Source organism: Procambarus clarkii, chromosome 47, assembly GCF_040958095.1.
Source record: "Procambarus clarkii isolate CNS0578487 chromosome 47, FALCON_Pclarkii_2.0, whole genome shotgun sequence".
Classification (NCBI taxonomy): Eukaryota; Metazoa; Arthropoda; class Malacostraca; order Decapoda; family Cambaridae; genus Procambarus; species Procambarus clarkii.
In genome coordinates, this window is record NC_091196.1 from 23,854,653 (window position 1) to 23,871,292 (window position 16,640).

Sequence of the window (16,640 nt, forward strand, 5' to 3'; positions counted from 1 at the left end):
TTGTGGGAGTCAACTGTTCTTTTGTTTACACGTGGTTGTGGGAGTCAGCTGTTCTTTTGTTTACACGTGGTTGTGGGAGTCAGCTGTTCTTTTGTTTACACGTGGTTGTGGGAGTCAGCTGTTCTTTTGTGTACACGTGGTTGTGGGAGTCAACTGTTCTTTTGTTTACACGTGGTTGTGGGAGTCAGCTGTTCTTTTGTTTACACGTGGTTGTGGGAGTCAGCTGTTCTTTTCTTTACACGTGGTTGTGGGAGTCAGCTGTTCTTTTGTGTACACGTGATTGTGGGAGTCAGCTGTTCTTTTGTTTACACGTGGTTGTGGGAGTCAGCTGTTCTTTTGTTTACACGTGGTTGTGGGAGTCAGCTGTTCTTTTGTTTACACGTGGTTGTGGGAGTCAGCTGAGGGCTGCTACTGTTTGAGTAGTTGTTATGGAGCCTATACCCATCTTGTGAACTCCCGGGGGAGGCTAGTGTCGTACAACTCGCCAACAACTTTGATTGAAATATATTATTATTAACATCTTTATTGACAATTAATTACAATTTTGCCTAATCTGAGGATTTTAATAAAGTCTTATTAAAGTGAGGAAAATGCTGGGATTCACTGTCACGCAGGACAGAGGGTCATACATAAGATAATAGGTCTAAATTTGATTGATAAAGATTAAGTCACCCCAAGAGGTGGCACGGGCATGAATAACCCGTAACGTCAGGAACTGGATCTCGGTGATCTTGACATGGCCCCTGTAGCACAGTGGTTTACGTCCACAGCCCGTAATTTTGCGTAATTATGTAATTTTGCGTAATTATGTAATTTTGCGTAATTATGGAATTTTGGTTCTATGTAATTTTGAAAGAAGAATGTACTTATATTTGAATTCTTGATATTTTTCTTCGAATTATATCAGTGATACTAAGGTGTGGGAATATTTCTGTTCCTGACTACATCTGGGGCCAGATTCACGAAAGCACTTACGCAAACACTTATGAACCTGTACATATTTTCTCAATCTTTGGCGGCTTTGTTTCCAATTATTAAACAGGTAATGAGCTCCGAAGTACCAGGAGGCTGTTTATAACAATAACAACAGTTGAGTGGGAAGTTTTCATGCTTGTAAACTGTTTAATAAATGTAACCAAAGCCGTCAAAGATTGCGGAAAGATGTACACGTTCGTAAGTACTTGCGTAACTGCTTTCGTGAATCTGGACCAGCTGGTCAGATCAGCATCCGCAAATGGTGCAGATTCTCAGGTACTTACAAACGAGCCTAAACCTTGCAACAATAACATCAAATTGTCATCAAAATAATTAAACCATGTTAATGATAAAAGGGAAAGCCTAACCCTTCCATGTGCCTCGAAAATACTTAAGCAAAATTCCTAGTATATAATATCACTTTTCCTTAAAAACTTCCGACGGCAGAAAATTGTGTAATTGAAGGGATGCTAAGGCTTTTGTTGATTATATTCACTTATTCCTGCATTGCTGCTTTTTTTTTCCCCTTTTCGAAACTTTTTGCTTACCAATATGATTAGTGCTTTTTTATGAGGGTGAGCTTTACGCACTTTTATATAGTTTTTGTATATATATATATATTATATATATATATATATATATATATATATATATATATATATATATATATATATATATATATATATATATATATAGTGGGTACCACCTCTGGAGGGGAGAAGGGGGAGGACCCATAGTACAATGTATTAATTAATTTTTCTTCTCGTTAGAGATTGAAAAAGATGACCTCTGGACTGAAGGTAAAGGTGTGTGTCCCTCTGAAGCTTCTGTAGTAGCCTTTGTGGCGGTCTAACCAATTTATAACTTGGCCGGGTTGTAGTAGCCTTTGTGGCGGTCTAACCAATTTATAACTTGGCCGGGTTGTAGTAGCCTTTGTGGCGGTCTAACCAATTTATAACTTGGCCGGGTTGTAGTAGCCTTTGTGGTGGTCTAACCAATTCATAACTTGGCCGGGTTGTAGTAGCCTTTGTGGTGGTCTAACCAATTTATAACTTGGCCGGGTTGTAGTAGCTTCTGTGGCGGTCTAACCAATTTATAACTTGGCCGGGTTGTAGTAGCTTCTGTGGCGGTCTAACCAATTTATAACTTGGCCGGGTTGTAGTTGCCTCTGTGGCGGTCTAACCAATTTATCACTTGGCCGGGTTGTAGTAGTCTTTGTGGTGGTCTAACCAATTTATAACTTGGCCAGGTTGTAGTAGCCTCTGTGGCGGTCTAACCAATTTATAACTTGGCCGGGTTGTAGTAACCTCTGTGGTGGTCTAACCAATTTATAACTTGGCCCGGTTGTAGTAGCCTTTGTGGCGGTCTAACCAATTTATAACTTGGCCGGGTTGTAGTAGCCTCTGTGGCGGTCTAACCAATTTATAACGGCCTGAAAAGCTGCTTTTGGGTACCATTTCCTTTCAATGTCATTGAAGTGTTGTATTCCTAAATTGTAAATATATATATATGTCTTCATTTATTTATTTATTTTATTTATTTATATACAAGAAGGTACATTGGGTTTGTGAGAATACATAGCATAGTATTTACAATCTTGTAAACTCACTAGTACGCGCAGCGTTTCGGGCAGGTCCATGTACCAATCGATCTCGCTGTGTTTCCAATCGATTTAACGATCTCGATGTGTTTCTAATAGGACTGACCTGACTCTCTCCGTGTTTCAGACCAAGTTTCAGCGCACTCTGAGCAAGGACAGCAAATTAGCGAGGCGGAAAGATGTCCTCCTGGACGGGGTTCGAAGCAACTCGCATCCAGGCAAGTACCCCATTCGTCATCTGTTCAGTTTTCTTTCTTGAAATGCTTTTTCCTTCACCATCGTTTTCTGTGATCTTTTCTTCATAATATTTTTTTGTATTTTTGTAATTTTATCTGAATTTACCTGAATTCAGATTCTTTTCTATCATTTCTTTCATAATTTTTCGTTCTAGGGGTTAGGACCAACTTTAATAAGCTATGATGCTTTTACTTTTGCTGTTTGATTGTTTTGGGTAATGCTCGTTTTTGTTCTTGAATTATTGAACGGTCTTCTGATTGTTGTGGTGTGTGACCCCGGGTGGTGAGATGTTGACCCCCCCGGGTGTTTAAGGCACGATCATTGGTGAGCAGGTGGTGACCCTCTCGTAGTGACCCTCTTGTAGTGACCAATGACACCATAATATAGCAAGTATCCGAGCGTAGCTGAGGACTTCGTGGCGGGAGATCACGGGCAAAATAGGGCGCGGGAGGTCCAGTTATAAACAGGTGAACGTTATTATAACACTTGTAGAGAACTTTAGAACAACGTGATGTTCCTGATGAACTTTACCAACGCCATCTAGCCCGCCCCCTACCTTACCCCTCTCCCCCCTCCCCAACCAACGACCATTCCTCTTCTCTAGCAAAAAATAAGCTAAACAAATCCAGAAAGGTTATAAAAAGCTTGGAGTTTTCTCTCTGAGGGCTGAAAGCTTAGGATTTGTTCTCGTCTTTCCTCATTGTTCTCTCCCTCCCTCCTTTCCCTCATTCCTGCTCCATATCCCATATTTTCTGTACGTTTCTCAACTCTAATCTTCCACTCGCCTTCTCCCCTTTTTTTTCTTATTTTCACTCCCATCTCCCCTCACATCTACCCTCTGTACTTGATACAGAGTCGGTCCTCCGCGCGGGATATTGGCGGCGCCAGGCTGTCGGCCCTTAACATTTTAAAAGTCCCACCTTTCGGGTGTTAATTATCACAGGTTGAGTAGAGGTCAGGTCATATCAAGTGACCTCTCTCTGCGAAGCTGATAATTACAGACGGGTGGTGGTGGTGTTCATTCCATCACACAAGCCGCCGTCTTGGTGTGGTGGGAAGATAACCCGAGGCTATCTTAGTAGGATTTGTTCCCCTTCTCCTCCAACCAAAAAATAAGCTGTTCACCAAAGCTTATTTTGGGGGAAAATTTAGCTAAAAAAAATCTTGATAGCCAGAGGCTATCTCCTGGTAGGCGGAATTTAGCTCCTGGTTTCCCCCTTTATATACCCGTGGAACTCTACATTAGAGGGACAGACACAGAGTGATATAGAGGAGCCTCGCTAGGTCTCCACAAGCCTGTCCCAGGCCGGTGGAGGCTCATGTCAGCCGTATCACTCAGCCGTATCACTCCTCCTCCTTACTCACCATCTTGGTGAGTAAGAATGTAAGATTGACGCATGTTTGGTGCTTTCCAATATAAGTTTTGCGTGATTTTCAGCGGCAGTCATAGTTGCTCTCAATTCCTTGAGTGGTGACTAGCAAGAAGTTTGAATTAATGTTGATATTTAAACATCAGCTGAGTTATGATATCCATATGAGTGTGAATTTTTCTTGAATAAATATAAATATATATATATATATATATATATATATATATATATATATATATATATATATATATATATATATATATATATATATATATATATACACATTAATAATTTATTAACTTTTTAATTGTTGTTAATTCTGAACTCTAAATCTTGGATTTTCTATGATATAGTGAAAGGTAGAGTGGAGAGCACTCTGAAATTTACTTGCTAAATATTAAAAATATGAAATAAAAATAAAATAAAAATTTAAAAAATAAAAAACTTGAGATTCTTGACTATATGAGTCACATGGTTATAGTGGTTACTTAATAACATCAGATAATATTGTAACATCAGATAATATTGTGGTACAGACAAGTTCCATTCCTTGTCTTATAAATAGCTCTTGAATGACTGGTGACAACATTTTCTACTTCTTTCTTCTTTCCTTCAGCACTTTTCTTTCCCCTCCCATTTTCTTTCATTCTAAATTTTCCCTTTCTCCTGACCACTCTTCCTCATTCCTCCTCATTCCTCCCTTCCCTCTCTCTCTCTTTGTGAGATTTCTTCCTGTCTTTCTCCAATATCCGATACGTTACAATGGTGGTGTTACCTCTGTACCTTTCCATCTACCCTCCCATTTACCACACTGTACCTTCCCACCTACCCTCTGTAACTCTCCCATCTACCCCTCTGTACCCCTCCCATCTACCCTCATCTACCCGCGGAACAAGCAGTACAACCTAGAGGTTTACAAAAATTTAATAATGATAATAATATACTTTAAAATATTAACGATAAATACTAATATTAATACGAATTAAACAAAATTATCAGTAGCCTAAAACGAGCAATTAAAACAAAATAGTTTAGATTATTTGTTCAATGTTATGTTGATCACACACAAGGCAGACAATCTCTTTGAACACTCGGAAGTGGGAGGGAAGGTAGATGGAATGGAAGGAAAGTGAAGTGGAAAAGGTGGAAGAGAAAGTAGATGGAATGGGAAAGATTAAAGCGAAGGGAAGGTAGATAAAAAAAAGATGGAAGGGGGTAGATGTAGTTGAAAAGATGGAATAGGAGAGTCTACGGAGAAAGTTACCCATAAAAAGCCTCAATCTTGACATATGTTGAAAGTAATAGAAAATTATACATATTTTGGAGGACCACTTGTGAGCTTCGGCCGGAGACGGAAAAAGTTTTTTTTAAGTTCATCAAAGTCGCAACTTCACTGGTTGAATTGTAGAGGAGAGGGTGAGAGGACTTGAAAGTTGGAGAGAGGAGAGAGACGGGTAAAGAGCCATGACGGCAAAAGTAGAGGAGAAAGAGAACGTGGATATATATATATATATATTATATATATATATATATATATATATATATATATATATATATATATATATATATATATATATATATATATATATATATATATATATATATATCCATATATAATATATATATATATATATATATATGCGAACAAGCCTGAATGGTCCCCAGGACATATGCAACTGAAAACTCACACCCCAGAAGTGACTCGAACCCATACTCCCAGAAGCAACGCATCTGGTATGTACAAGACGCCTTAATCCACTTGACCATCACGACCGGGCAAAATGAGGTGATAGCCGAGGCTATTTGAACCACCCCACCGCCGGCACTCGGATAGTTATCTTGGGCATAGCATTTTACCAAATCACCTCATTCTTTGGGGCAACACGTGAGGAACACAAATGCGAACAAGCCTGAATGGTCCCCAGGACATATGCAACTGAAAACTCACACCCCAGAAGTGACTCGAACCCATACTCCCAGAAGCAACGCATCTGGTATGTACAAGACGCCTTAATCCACTTGACCATCACGACCGGGCAAAATGAGGTGATAGCCGAGGCTATTTGAACCACCCCACCACCGGCACTCGGATAGTTATCTTGGGCATAGCATTTTACCAAATCACCTCATTCTTTGGGGCAACACGTGAGGAACACAAATGCGAACAAGCCTGAATGGTCCCCAGGACATATGCAACTGAAAACTCACACCCCAGAAGTGACTCGAACCCATACTCCCAGAAGCAACGCATCTGGTATGTACAAGACGCCTTAATCCACTTGACCATCACGACCGGGCAAAATGAGGTGATAGCCGAGGCTATTTGAACCACCCCACCGCCGGCACTCGGATAGTTATCTTGGGCATAGCATTTTACCAAATCACCTCATTCTTTGGGGCAACACGTGAGGAACACAAATGCGAACAAGCCTGAATGGTCCCCAGGACATATGCAACTGAAAACTCACACCCCAGAAGTGACTCGAACCCATACTCCCAGAAGCAACGCATCTGGTATGTACAAGACGCCTTAATCCACTTGACCATCACGACCGGGCAAAATGAGGTGATAGCCGAGGCTATTTGAACCACCCCACCGCCGGCACTCGGATAGTTATCTTGGGCATAGCATTTTACCAAATCACCTCATTCTTTGGGGCAACACGTGAGGAACACAAATGCGAACAAGCCTGAATGGTCCCCAGGACATATGCAACTGAAAACTCACAGTTTTCAGTTGAGTTTTCAACTGAAAACTGGGGTGTGAGTTTTCAGTTATATATATATATATATATATATATATATATATATATATATATATATATATATATATATATATATGTCGTACCTAGTAGCCAGAACGCACTTCTCAGCCTACTATGCAAGGCCCAATTTGCCTAATAAGCCAAGTTTTCGTGAATTAATGTTTTTTCGACGACCTAACCTACCTAACCTAACCTACCTTTTTCGGTTACCTAACCCAACCTAACCTATAAAGATAGGTTAGGTTAGGTTAGGTAGGGTTGGTTAGGTTCGGTCATATACCTACGTTAATTTTAACTCCAATAAAAAAAATTGACCTCATACATAATGAAATGGGTAGCTTTATCATTTCATAAGAAAAGAATTTGAGAAAATATATTAATTCAGGAAAACTTGGCTTATTAGGCAAATCAGGCCTTGCATAGTAGGCTGAAAAGTGCGTTCTGGCTACTAGGTACGACATATATATATAATATAATAATGAAAATGGAAATGACCGCAAGAAGGAAGAAAATGGGAATCTTCACCAAAACTTTAGCGGATGAGAATTTTCTGTGAAAAGTATATCGTCCAGTTTTATATTTCAGGTCATGCTGGGCGTCTGAAGCTTAAGGCCGACGTCTCCACTCACTCTTAACATCTTGAGCCAAAACTTGAACCATCTTATTTGGAATTCTGTTGTGTTGCATTCTTTCACAGTCTCAGAACATCCCCTTTTGTAGGTCCACCCTTTCTTGGCTGTTTATTGTGTTTATAATACCGGGAAATTTGAATATTTGAATTTGTGAGCCGTTGCAGATCGTTATATGATGAGATTCCGTTGACCGTGTGGGACTAGGCTAGCAAAAATCCTCGTAGAAGGACTTCTCGTCTAATTTATTGCAATTTTTGTTTTTTGTTTTGCTTTACAGACCTGCCCAATCTGTTAAGTATGCGACGTAATACTAAAAAAAAGAAAAGCACCGTAATAGGGACGTTTTCTGACATCAGCCTCGATCCTTTAGGTGGATTTGTTCGGGTTCTGACGTTTTGGGTTAGGCAAAACAGTTGTCATTTTAACGGAGAGGCAAATTGAGACATTTTTACATACTTCTATTTGAATTAATTTTACCTCCACCATTGTCTACAAAATCTAACACAACACGTTGATTGGATTTTAACAATGAATTTTTTTACGTAATTCTTAATTAGATTCTTTAGTTAGGCTTTGTATTCTCGGCCTAGGGTAGATTACGGTAGGTTGTGAATAAGTCGTTTTAAGTTTAATAACAGTAAACTGCGATTCGAGTCCTTAAATCGGGCTATTCTCATGTTTACACGGTGGCTTAGGCTTATTTTGCCGCATTTTGCTTTTGGAGATTGTGTGAGGCTATCTGTTCTCTCTATTCTTACTCGCTGCCTGTTCTCTCTGTTCTTACTTGCTGCCTGTTCTCTCTGTTCTTACTTGCTGCCTATTCTCTCTTCTTCTCGTGACTGTCATGGTGTCTATAATGCTGGTGATTAACCTTGAAATATACACAACTTTTGAATGTAACACATTTTGTTGAAATGTTTTCCTTTCCGTTTTCCCCATTCCCTGGTGACTCCGTCCTGCTTCCGGCTCGTTGATTCCTCCCTGTCGACTTCGTACTGGTAAACCCCTTTGTGTGACCCCCGTCCTGGTGACTTCGTCCTGGTGATTCCGCCTTGGTTCGTTGTGTCCTGGCGACCTGCCTGTGCTGGTGCACGACAGACGTGAGCGTGGAGCGGCAGGACAGCACCACCGACTACGCAGGGGACAATTCGTCAGCAGAACAGTCGTCGACGGGGACGCCGCTGTCCATGTCGCCGCGACGTGGCTTTCCGCTCCTGGCTACACGACATGGTAACAACCTCTCTCTCTCTCTCTCTCTCTCTCTCTCTCTCTCTCTCTCTCTCTCTCTCTCTCTCTCTCTCTCTCTCTCTCTCTCTCTCGCATGTAAACATACAGTTTATTTTCTGTAATATTTGTATAAGTTTTAAACGTTTCATCTTATTCATTTTTTCCTATTTAAGTGTTTTAATAAAGTTTATGTGATTTGCATCATTGGTTATGTAGTAATTTGGTATCGTTTTAATATGTTGTGATTTTAAGTTTACTGATAATTTGATATTTTTGATGGATATTGTACATGCTGTAGAGTTCTTTTGTGTTTATATATGTTATAGAGGATTGTGTTTGTGTTGCAGAGGATTGTGTGTGTTGTAGAGGATTGTGAGTGTTGTAGAAAATTGTCTTGTGTTGTAGAAGATTGTCTGTGTTGTAGGAGATTTTGTATGATGTAAAGGATTGTGTTGTAGAGGATTGTGTGTGTCGTCAAGGATTGTGTATGTTGTATAGGATTGCATATGTTGTAGAGGATTGTGTATGTTGTAGAGGATTGCATATGTTGTAGAGGATTGTGTGTGTTGTTGAGCGCTATGAATGTTTTATATAATTGCGTTATGTTGTATAGGATTTTGTTTGTGTAGGAGTTTGTATGTTGTAAAGGATTTTGTATGTAGAGATTGGAACTTGTATATATAGTCGTTCATAGCTCCTAATGTGTATATATATACACATTAGGAGCTTTTTATACATTTTCCACATGTATATATACGTATATACATGTGGAAAATTTATATTACGTTTATTTAGGCAGTTTTTGGCCTATATCCAAATATATATATATATATATATATATATATATATATATATATATATATATATATATCTATATATATATATATATCTATATATATATATATATCTATATATATATATATATATATATATATATATATATATATATATATATATATATATATCTATATATATATATATATATATATATATTTGGTAACTTATTGGTTAGTGTAGATCCTGTTTATTTTGTACAGCATTTTTACTATAATGTTGAGTTTTAATATTTAAGTATTTTTACGTCATCTATTAAGAATTGCCTATTCATTTGGGGAAAAATTGTAGGAAGACTTTTGCATACTAGAGTTAAATTTTGGTAATGTAATAGAAAGAGCTTATTTTTTTCTCTCTGTAAATCTCTTTGGCGCTCACAAATTAAGAGAAGAGATACAATATTTAATTTTTATTTTTATACAGCAATTTTTTGGTTTATGTAATTTCAATAATTTACGGCATTTGTTTATATAAGTTTGTATTAATATATATTTTCAATGTATTATGATTATATAAATCTTTGTTCCTGTCTTTGATCTATTGAGTCAATGGAGACTTGGCTGTGGCGACTCTGACTGTGGAGCGACATTGGTGCTCAACCCTCTAAAGTAGACCTGGAGTGCTCAACATTCCGATCGTCCCTTCGTTTTCCTGTCTGTACAATCGTTCGTGTTCCTGTCTTGTCTGTACAGCTGTTTGGTTTCCTGTCTTGCCTGTACAGGCATTCGTTTTCGTGTCCGCTTGTTCTGCCAATCGTGTCCCTGTCTCCTTGTACAGCCATTCGTTTTCCCGTCTGCTAATATAGACGTCCATTTGCCGCTCTGTTCGTCCCATCGTTTGTCAAGTCAACTTCCCACACACAGCCTTGAGGACATGGCCACAATTTTGCTAATTAGTATACTCCTTTAGCTCGCCTACGACACTAAAGTGTATCAGTATTGAGCTTAAGTGATCATTTGAGTGTCTACTGAAGTGCTATAAGTGTTGGCAAATACTCTATAATGTCTAACGTCTTTTAAATGTCATTTAGGCCCTTAAGGTTGATGTAGGTTGACTGGGAAAACTTCTGACTTATCACTTCTTTCTAAAGCAAATAATTTTTTTATTATTATTTTACAATTTACGATTTGTTTTCAATCTGATTAGGTTTTTTGTTTTGTTTATCATGTATAATATTTCGTGACTGGTTATATTTCCGTGTTTTGTTATAAAAGGGACGGATACAACGATTAGGAGACATTGAACGAATTCAATAAAGGGATTGATGAAAGAAAATGGATCATCGTTGAAACAATAAAAGAAAACGGATCCTCATTGAAATGTGCCCTAACTATAGTCCAATATCTGGACGGCTTGAATAATATGACTTAAAAAGCAAAATTGTTTCAGAGATAATGAGCGAAGAACAGAAAGGAGGTGAGGAGGTGGGGAAGGATTCTGAGGCCAGGTATGGGGCAAACCTCGACATACCTCCCTTCCATGTGGACCAGAACACAGCAGGTTAAGTACTTTCCTAAATAACGTCTTTGCTGACCAGACCGCACACTAGAAGGTGAAGGGACGACGACGTTTCGGTCCGTCGTGAACCATTCTCAAGTCACACAATCGACTTGAGAATGGTCCAGGACGGACCGAAACGTCGTCGTCCCTTCACCTTCTAGTGTGTGGTCTGGTCAACATACTTCAACCACGTTATTGTGGCTCATCGCCTGCAACGACTTTGATCCTAAAGAGTTTACCTTGTCCAGAATTGATAAAAGCACATAGGAATCCTCTTACGATATATTTGCCTCTTATCTCATTCAGGGTGACTTAGTCTGTATTCGCTAAACTGTTTACGAGTTTCAACGCTATGAGATCGCCCATAATACTATCTTTGGGTTGAGGATGACCTCTTAAGAGTTCCGGAGATCTTAAAGTCTAAAGTGATCTTATAGTAATTACACACTAAGCCTCCATGATCGAGATAAGAGGTACAGACCTCGTAAGTGGCCATGTAAGTGCTTGGTGATTCTTGGTCCAGAGCGCAGGTTAAGGCTATCTTGAGTTTCACCTGATCACTTCTTAAGCTATCCTTCGTTCCGCTTGAGCGCTGGTTAAGGCTATCCTAGGTTCCGCTTTAGCACTGGTTAAGGATTTCTTGGGTAGCACTTGAACACTGTTTAAGGCTGTCTTAGGTTCCATTTTGAGCACTGATTAAACTAAAGCTATCTTGGGTTCCACTTAAGCACTGGTTAAGGATTTCTTGGGTTGCACTTGAGCACTGTTTAATCTAAAGCTATCTTGGGTTCTACTTGAGCACTGGTAAAGGTTATCTTAAATTCCACTTGAGCATTGGTTGCGCGTGTGGGGTATAAATTGGGCACTGATTGAGTTATTTTAAGTTGCACCTAAACTCTTGATTGAATTGATGGGTTGAGCACAACCACTGGTTAAGGGTTTGGATTACACTTGACCTCTGGTTAAGGGTTTGGATTCCACTTGACCACTGGTTAGGGGGGTTCTTACATTCCACCTTTGAATTCGTTGGTGTTTTGGATTCTTCCGAATAACTGGTTGGGGCTCTTTTTTTTGTATTCTGCCAGATGACTCAGTTTTTTTCATTCTACCTGAGTATTGGATGAAGCTTATCCTTGCGTCCAAGCAAATAGTGGTATTGTACCCGCATGAAAACACGAGGCTAAAATGGCTTCCATCTAAGCGCTGAGGGAGGGCCTCGGTTCGACCGGAAAATCTAAACACAGACCGTTAAAATGTGATCTATAACACATGCAGGTGTTTTAGCATTATGCACGGGTGTTTAACATAAAGCCCGAGTGTTTTAACATCCACAGGTGTTTTTTTAAATGCAACGGTGTTTTAACAAATGCTCGAAAGAAAATATTTTGGAGTGTACAGTAGATAAGACAAATTTCTTGTTAGCTAGTTAAGGTAATAAGGATGGGGAACGCGCGTAGCCAGTATGACTATAGAGCAATTGTAAGGGATATGAGACAGACTAAGATCTGGAATGTGAGACAGGATAGGGATACGAGGACGGAGTGAAGGAACGGTGCCAAAGCATTTAGGTCTTTAAGGGATCGAAGACCGACCCTGCAAGACTTACGTCCTCTTGTGATACCTTAGAAGGCTTATGTGAAAATGTGGATACTACATACACATAAACCAGAAAAGTAGGCCTAGTTTTCCATTGCATTCTTTTTTTTATAGGCCTAGTGTTAAGCTGATTTAGGGAATAATGTGCATGTATGGGCCAGTTTGTCAAAGTTAATTTTGGTTGAAACGCAAAATTTTGCATGTTATGTTGATTTAATTAACCACATTGTCGATGAATTTAAATTATTGAGAAAAACTAAAGATGTTGAGCTTATTAGGCAAGCTCTAGACCTTAGGTATCACATTATGCTGTATATATATTTCAAATGTGTGCGTGTGTGTGTGTGTGTTTACTGTTTATACCTGCAGGATCGAGCTCTTGGCTCTTGGACCCCGCGTTTCTAACCATCGGTTGTCGAAAGTAATGATTCCCGACCTATTGTTCCATCATATCTACAACATATCTACAACATATATCTCACACACGCACACATATATCCTCCAGGAAGCAGCCCGTAGCAGCTGTCTAACTCCCAGGTACCTATTTACTGTTAGGTGAACAAGGAAATCGGGTGAGATCAAAATCTATTTGTTACCGCCTCGACCGAGAATCGAACCCGGGCCCCTTAGGACTACGACCCCAGAGCATTGTCCACTCGGCTGCGAGGACCTGTGGGTGTATATTTATTTATTTATTTTATTTATGCATATACAAGAATGTACATTGGGAATGTGAGGATACATAATATGGTAATTACAGTCTTGTAAAGCCACTAGTACGCGCAGCGTTTCGGGCAGCTATACATACGAGGACGTATGTGTTGCTATACACAGGACGTATACACATACGAGGACGTATATGTTGCTATACACAGGCACTGTGTAGTTTACTGTAGCACCGTGAGGTATACTCCACTAAGCAGCCTCACTTAGTTATCACTAAGGGTGATAACTACTTTAGTCGCCCTAACGAAACCAAACTATACATAGTATATGCTGTAATATTGTGAATTTTCCATTTTATGTTACTTACTCAACACAAGAAAAAAATCAGAGGTAACTCATGCAAATCTCAGAAACTCGTTTTGATATTTGACTTTAAATTTATATGAAATTGTCTATACCAACATCTTGACTATTAAATTACCAACACGAGAAACACTAAATGTTAATTTTTATGTGTTAATTTTGTAAAATTAGTGCATGTAGATGTCTTATTTGACTAGCATGTAGCAAGGTAAGGGTTAAGGACGAGGATATAATCTTGCAGACGGCAATACTGCACCATTTCAATTTACTCAAGAGACACTTTTTCTTCCCCCTGTTGCACCACCTGCAGACGCCAGTGCAGGAGGAGGAGAGTCTGGAGAACAAGGGAGCTTGCCCTTCACACCATCCTTGCCTTCCCGCGCGCGCCATGACAGTCAGGACCTGCGCGCGCACAGCCCCGCTCCCGTCTGCTATGAGAGTGATACTTCGCAGAACCAAGTGAGTCTGGCCCCTGTGACGGGTGGTGAGTCTGGCCCCTGTGACGGGTGGTGAGTCTGGCCCCCTGTGACGGGTGGTGAGTCTGGCCCCTGTGACGGGTGGTGAGTCTGGCCCTCTGTGACGGGTGGTGAGTCTGGCCCTCTGTGACGGGTGGTGAGTCTGGCCCCCTGTGACGGGTGGTGAGTCTGGCCCTCTGTGACGGGTGGTGAGTCTGGCCCCCTGTGACGGGTGGTGAGTCTGGCCCTCTGTGACGGGTGGTGAGTCTGGCCCCCTGTGACGGGTGGTGAGTCTGGCCCCTGTGACGGGTGGTGAGTCTGGCCCTCTGTGACGGGTGGTGAGTCTGGCCCCCTGTGACGGGTGGTGAGTCTGGCCCCTGTGACGGGTGGTGAGTCTGGCCCCCTGTGACGGGTGGTGAGTCTGGCCCTCTGTGACGGGTGGTGAGTCTGGCCCCCTGTGACGGGTGGTGAGTCTGGCCCCCTGTGACGGGTGGTGAGTCTGGCCCCCTGTGACGGGTGGTGAGTCTGGCCCCCTGTGACGGGTGGTGAGTCTGGCCCCCTGTGACGGGTGGTGAGTCTGGCCCCCTGTGACGGGTGGTGAGTCTGGCCCTTGTGACGGGTGGTGAGTCTGGCCCTTGTGACGGGTGGTGAGTCTGGCCCTTGTGACGGGTGGTGAGTCTGGCCCTTGTGACGGGTGGTGAGTCTGGCCCCCTGTGACGGGTGGTGAGTCTGGCCCTCTGTGACGGGTGCCGAGTCTGGCCAAGATTGGCCTTTTTTCTTCTTCTTGATGTGTTGTCCATTTTTAATGTTGTTATTATGTTTTAGCAGCAGTAGTAATTAAGAATTTATATCATAGCATTTCAATATTTTTATATTTACCTACTCAAGCTAATATATATATATATATATATATATATATATATATATATATATATATATATATATATATAATATATAATGTTGCTTCTTACGTGATTTTGTTTTTCATTTACAATGTATGTGTATAGTTAATGGCTAAATTTTCCAGTTGATTCACTTGCCATTTACAGCTCTTGTTTACACATCCACACACACGTCAGTACACATAAATGGATTATAAGTGATGTGGTTTGGGCAGACACCATACACAGTTGCAAATGTAGATACGGTACAACCCTATTGGGTCGGACAACCTGTACACCACTTGGTTAATGGTTGAGAGGCGGGACCAAAGAGCCAGAGCCAACCCTCGCAAGCACAAATAGGTAAGTACACACACACACACACACACACACACACACACACACACACACACACACACACACACACACACACCAATTAACTCTTGCTACATCAAATACACACTGAATAAATATGTTCTGAATATATCATACTTATATCCTCTTGCAGGGTTGAAGCTATGATATTTTTTCCCGTTTTATATAACAAATTTTTATGCTAAATTTTTTTACTGTTTATAAAATATTTAAGCTTGTAAACAAAATTATTTAAGCAACTTAAATAACAAATTACATTAGTTAAACCTATTGAAGTTTTATTATGTATTGGAGAGATAGAGTTGTTTTAATTTAAATAATATTTTGTCAGATATGATTAAACACATTTGTTTAATTGATTAATTTATTCGAATTTTTCTGCAGGCCCTTATTGGGGTCTAAAGTTTGACCAAGTCAAAGTTTTTGCAGGTTAACTTAATTTTAAATTTAAAAAGTTAGAAATCAAAGCTTTTTCGTGACCGTAAGACCGTCGATTAACTTACTAAATAAAGCTTAGCCCTGTTTTGGGTGAGGCGTTTGTATTCATTTACTGATTTGTTCAGTTAATGATCAAAATATCTGAGCTGTTAGATATTTATTCTTTTGATAATTTTATAAACAGTAGCTGAAGCCTCAATTACCGAAAATTAGGCTTCAGATACTGAAGCTTTTAGCCGGCTAAATATAATTAGACAGCGACATATATTTGTTGATACATATATTTGCTTAAGTACTTTAGTTGTTTATGTCTAGTGAGGTGAGGAAGACATGAGATTAAGCGAGGGAAGCGCCAAGAGTAAAAGTTAATAGGCTGCAGGTCAATGCCTACTGAAGACGGTAGCCCAATTATTTTGCATTATTATTGATTAAAACCTTATCTAATCTATCCTGTACTGACCTACCCTAATCTGACCTATGTAACCTAACTTGATCAGTACTCGCCAGTATAAGCCAATCAGATCTATACTAACCCAATATTATGATGTATCCAAACTCACCCTAACCTATCCTATTCCTAACGTAATCCAACCTGACCTATACAAGTCGTGACTAACCTCACCTGACGTATCCTAGCCTTACCCATCCTAACCCAACTTCACCTGTACTAACCCAACCCACCGTAAATTAAACTTAACATTCTGGTGTATACTATTTTTCGCATTT

At 40.0% G+C, this 16,640-nt stretch overlaps 1 protein-coding gene across 2 annotated transcripts in view; it reads left to right on the top strand.

Moving 5' to 3' along the window:
- Mctp (multiple C2 domain and transmembrane region protein) overlaps nt 1-16,640 on the top strand; it is a 239,592-nt gene that overhangs the window by 125,850 nt on the left and 97,102 nt on the right. The window contains exons 6-10 of one of the 2 annotated variants that reach the window (XM_045749849.2): nt 1,746-1,781; nt 2,703-2,793; nt 8,678-8,809; nt 11,030-11,140; nt 14,076-14,224. In XM_045749849.2, coding sequence (XP_045605805.1) covers nt 1,746-1,781; nt 2,703-2,793; nt 8,678-8,809; nt 11,030-11,140; nt 14,076-14,224 — 519 coding nt within the window. The remainder of the gene's footprint in view (nt 1-1,745; nt 1,782-2,702; nt 2,794-8,677; nt 8,810-11,029; nt 11,141-14,075; nt 14,225-16,640) is intronic. The other variant, XM_069302136.1, reaches the window with a different exon arrangement.